We start from the raw sequence: 4319 nt of genomic DNA, 5'->3' as shown, positions 1-4319 counted from the left end.
AGCAGCAGCAGCAGCAGCAGCAGCAGCAGCAGCAGCAGCAGCAGCAGCAGCAGCAGCAGCAGCAGCAGCAGCAGCAGCAGGAAGGAGCACGCGCAGTGAATCTCTCGCGTTGCGGCCCCAGCAGCCGCAACAGTGGCAGCAACCGCACCAAAAAGAGCAGCAGCCGCAGCAACAGCATCATCGGCATCAGCAGCAGCAGCAGCAGCAGCAGCAGCAACATCAGCAGCAGCAGCATCACCAGCAGCAGCAGCACCACCGCCTCGATCATCAGTGCCATCACCAGCAGCAGCAACAGCATCACCAGCAGCAGCAACAGCAGCACCACCACCACCACTGTCACCGTCACCAGCAGCAGCAGCAGCACCATCACCATCACCAGCAGCAGCAGCAGCAGCAGCAGCAGCAGCAGCAGCAGCAGGAGCAGCAGGGTACCGCTGGCGCAGAGGTAGAACTGGTAAAGGGAGTGTTCGGTGGCTCTGAAGAGAAAGGCTTTGGCGAGTTCTTGAGGAAGGAAAACAGCAGGATTTGAAAAGTCTAATTTGAAATGATTTAAAAGAGATTTAACTTCTGAAAGTTTCATTTCTTTTTTCCCAACAAGGAGGCCCCCGTGGCCCTCCTCCACGTACCAGCTGCTGCTGCCCGTGCCCCACTCGCCCTCCTCCCCCTCCTGCTGCTCCTGCTGCTGCTGCTGCTGCTGCTGCTGCTGCTGCTGCTGCTGCTGCTTGCGGCTGCTGCGCTTCTTCACAATTTCTCGAGATAATGTCAAATAGTCTCCAAAAACTCCATGACAATAAGCTTTGTCTAAGGGAACAAATGCATCTCCTGTCAGCAAAGACACTCGACTTACGAGGCCCTCTCCCTCTTCCTTTACCCGCTGCAAGCCCCCAGGGGGGCCCCCGGGGGGCCCCCCTGGGGGGCCCCCAGGGGGGCCCCAAGGGGGGGCCCCAAGGGGGACCCCCGGGGAGCTCCCCGTGGGGGCCCCCGGGGACGACGGCCCCAGGAGGGGGCCCCCGGGGGCCCCCTCGCTGGGGGGGGCCCCTGGCTGGGGGCCCCCTGGGGCCGAAAGGCCCGCTGAAGAGAAGTTCGAAAAGGTCAGGGAAATGACAGCTTTAGAGGGCCCCTGGTCGCTCCAGTATTCCCTAATGTATTCAAAGAGGCGGGGCTTTTCTGCGCTGCGCAAAAGGCTGCTGGGGGCCCCGCTGGGGGCCCCCTTGGGGGCCCCCTCCGGGGGGGCCCCCCAGGGCCCCACGCCCTCGGGCCCCAGGGTACTGCCCCCACGGGGGGCCCCCCTCTCCGCCCCACAACACACAAAAATGGCCTTTGCAATTGCAGACTTCCCCTGGCCATTTCCTCCTGCAAAGGGCACAGCAGCACTCAGCAGCTGCAGCGGCTCAGGGGGCCCTCAGGGGGGCCCCGGGGGCCCCCAGAAACCCCTAAAGTGAGCCACAGGGCCACCAGCAAATGCCTAGCAGTGGAAAGCCTCAATGGAAAGAAAAAGGGACTTTTAAAAAAAGAATAAAAATTAGAAAAGAATAAAATAAAACTTGGAGAAGAATTGAGTGGATAAAGTCTACACTTGGAATCTAAACTTTGCAGATTTATTTATTTATTTATTTGTTCACAACATAGAGAAAGGGCCCCCGCAGCAGAAGCTGCTGCAGCGCAGCCAGGGGCCCCTCTGTACCCTGGGGGCCCCCAAGGGGGCCCCCAGGGTACAGCGGGAGCAGCTGGGGGGCCCCCGGGGCCCCTGGGGCCCCCCGCCTTGGGGGGCCCCCCGGGCCTGAGTCCCCAGTGAGAGGGCAAAAGAGCATAGCCGATTAATGAATAGCTAGAAGTTATATTTATTAATTTATTTATTTATTATTTATTATTTATTTATTTATTTATTTATTTATTTATTTATTTATTTATTTATTTATTTATTTGCAAAAACGCACCCAAAATTATGTTCACGTACGGAGAAGGCTCCCAACTCAAATGTTCATGATTGCAAAAGTCCCTCAAAACCACTTTTGCGATTTTCCCAGCACTTCCATAAAATGGGTCCATTTGTCTTTGACAAGTCCCCGACGAGGCCCCCCTCCCAGGGGCCCCGGGGGCCCCCCTGGGCCCCTGGGGCCCCTGGGGCCCCTGGGGCCCCTGGGGCCCCTGGGGCCCCTGGGGCCCCCGGGGCCCCCGGGGCCCCCGGGGCCCCGGGGGCCCCGAAGGCCCCGGGGCCCCTGGGGGCCCCAAGGGCTCTGGGGACTCTGGGGGCCCCGGGGGCCCCGGGGGCCCTCGGGGGGCCCTGGGGGCTGCGGGGGGTTTGGAGGGTCTGGGGGCCCCCCGAGGGGCCCCTTGGGAGGCAGCAAAAGGGTTCATGGAAGAAACACCAACCCCACCAATTCCCAGAACTAAAACGGGGCTTTCTTCAGCAGCAAACTCACCACTAGAGGGGGGCCCCCCTCCATTCGCACCGCTAGAAGGGGGCCCCCCTTCATTTCTCTCAGGGGTTGAAGCAGCAGCAGCAGCAGCAGCTGCTGCTGCTGCTGCTGCTGCAGAAGCAGCAGCAGCTCTGTCTTGAGGCAGGCCGGCACTACTTCCAGAAGCATTCCCTTCAAGCCTCCCAAGGGGGGCCCCCTTGGGGGCCCCCTGGGGGCCCCCCTGGGGGGCCCCCTTGGGGGCCCCCTGGGGGGCCCCCTGGGAGGTCCCCTGGGGGGGCCCCTGGGGGTCACTTGTGGACGTCTCGAGGGGGCCCCTGGGGGCCCCCCTGTGCCTCTTTTGGGTTTTTCTTTTGTTTGCGGGTTTAGGAGAAGTGCTGCCTTCTAAAGATGAACAGCACGGGGGGCCCCCCGAGGGTACTAAAGGGGGGCCCCCAAGAGGGTCCGGGGGGCCCCTAGAGGCTGCAGAGGGCCCCGAAGGCTGCAGAGGCTCTTCATCCTGGGGGCCCCCAAAGGGGTCCTCTGGGGGCCCCCGCTTCTGAGGGGGGGCCCCAAGAAGTCCAGGGGGCCCCTCGTCTGCTGCAGTCTCCTCCGAGGCCAAAGAGGGCTCGTCGACAGAATAAACTGCAGCAGGCAGCGGGGGCCCCTCCTGGGGGCCCCCCCGTGGCTTGGAGGGGGCCCCCCGGGGGGCCCCCCGGGCCCTGGCGGGGGGCCCCCGTTTAGGTGCAGCTGTGACCCTTTGGGGGCCCTCTTCCCCCCCAGAACTCTCGGAGCTCTTTGTCAGGTCCACCATCTCAAGGGGCCCCTTTTGCTGCAGCGGCAGGACCCTTTTAGGGGCCCCCGGGGCCCCCGAGGCCCCAGGGGCCCCGGGGGCCCCCGGGGCCCCCCCTTGTCTGCGCTGGGGGGCCCCCCCTGCCTCTTCTCCCAGCTTTTCCGTCTTGAGCTGTTTCAGCAAAAATCCTGGGCTTCTCCAGGCCTCCTGGGGCCCCTGGGGGCCCCTCGGGGGGCCCCCCTGGGGTGTGCTGCTGCCAACCACCCCCCCGTGTTGGGGGCCCCCCAAGCCTCCCCCCCGGGGGGCCCCAGGGGCCCCCCGGGAGGGCCCCGGGCTCATTGCAGAGCTGAGGGCCTCGGGCTGAGCTGCTAAGGGAAGACAGCGGCGGGGGGCCCTCGGTTGCTGCAGCGGGGCCCCATGGCTGCTGCAGGGTCAGTGGCTGGGGGAGGCAAACCCGCTCTTTTTCCCCTTCTTTTGCACTTCAAGTGAAACAAAGATAGTCATTACTCTAAATTAAATATATTTCCTTCGAATTTGCCGGCAAAGTAGCTGCTACACAGCCTAGGGGTCCGGGGGGCCCCCCTGGGCCGGCAGCAGGGGCCCCCCGGCTGCAGGGGGCCCCCCTTTGGCTGCTGGGGGCCCCTGCCGTCTCAAGAGCCATCCAGCCCCTTTCAGGGGCCCCGAGGGCCCCCATAATACCCTTTTCTCTTTTTTGTATATTTATTTGCCTCGTGGACTCACGTGAGAGGGTCTAGGGGGCCCCTTCCTTCTGGGGGCCCCCAAATTTGCAGGCACCGGCCCGCTGCAGCAGCAGCAGCAGCAGCAGCAAGCAGCCTTGGCTTCCTGGTGCCATTGCTGGGGCCCCCCTAGCTCTGCAGGACTCGCAGGAAGGGCCCCCTGAGGTCCATACGCGGCGCTGCTGCCGCTGCTGCTGCGCTGCTGCAGCGACTCTACAGCAGCAGCAGCAGCAGCACTGCAGCAGCAGCAGCAGCAGCAGCAGCGGGAGTGCCGGCGCGTTGCCGCGGACTAACCATGCGGCGCTCTTGGAGTGTATGTACAGCGCACATCCCAGGGTTTTCCCTGGTCTTGGCGCAGCAGCTGCTGCTGCTGCTGCATGCTGCTGCGCTGCT

At 63.7% G+C, this 4319-nt stretch overlaps 2 protein-coding genes across 2 annotated transcripts; one reads left to right on the top strand and one right to left on the bottom strand.

The window, feature by feature from the left end:
- On the top strand, positions 1 to 529 carry ENH_00012680 (hypothetical protein; the record flags this gene model as incomplete). Its single annotated transcript, XM_013584226.1, has 1 exon — positions 1 to 529. A coding segment is annotated over one exon (529 nt), but the record flags the coding sequence as incomplete, so codon positions are not given.
- A 31-nt stretch (positions 530 to 560) lies between these two features.
- ENH_00012670 (hypothetical protein, conserved) lies at positions 561 to 3528 on the bottom strand (the record flags this gene model as incomplete). The annotated part of the gene is made up of 3 exons (XM_013584225.1): positions 561 to 564; positions 627 to 1353; positions 2424 to 3528. 3 exons carry the CDS (start codon positions 3526 to 3528, stop codon positions 561 to 563), a joined length of 1836 nt encoding a protein of 611 aa, XP_013439679.1.
- Between the last annotated feature and the right edge of the window lie 791 nt (positions 3529 to 4319).

The sequence above is a fragment of the Eimeria necatrix genome, genomic scaffold (assembly GCF_000499385.1).
Source record: "Eimeria necatrix Houghton genomic scaffold, Enh_scaff139, whole genome shotgun sequence".
NCBI lineage: Eukaryota > Apicomplexa > Conoidasida > Eucoccidiorida > Eimeriidae > Eimeria > Eimeria necatrix.
This window is presented reverse-complemented; position numbering and strand designations above follow the sequence as displayed.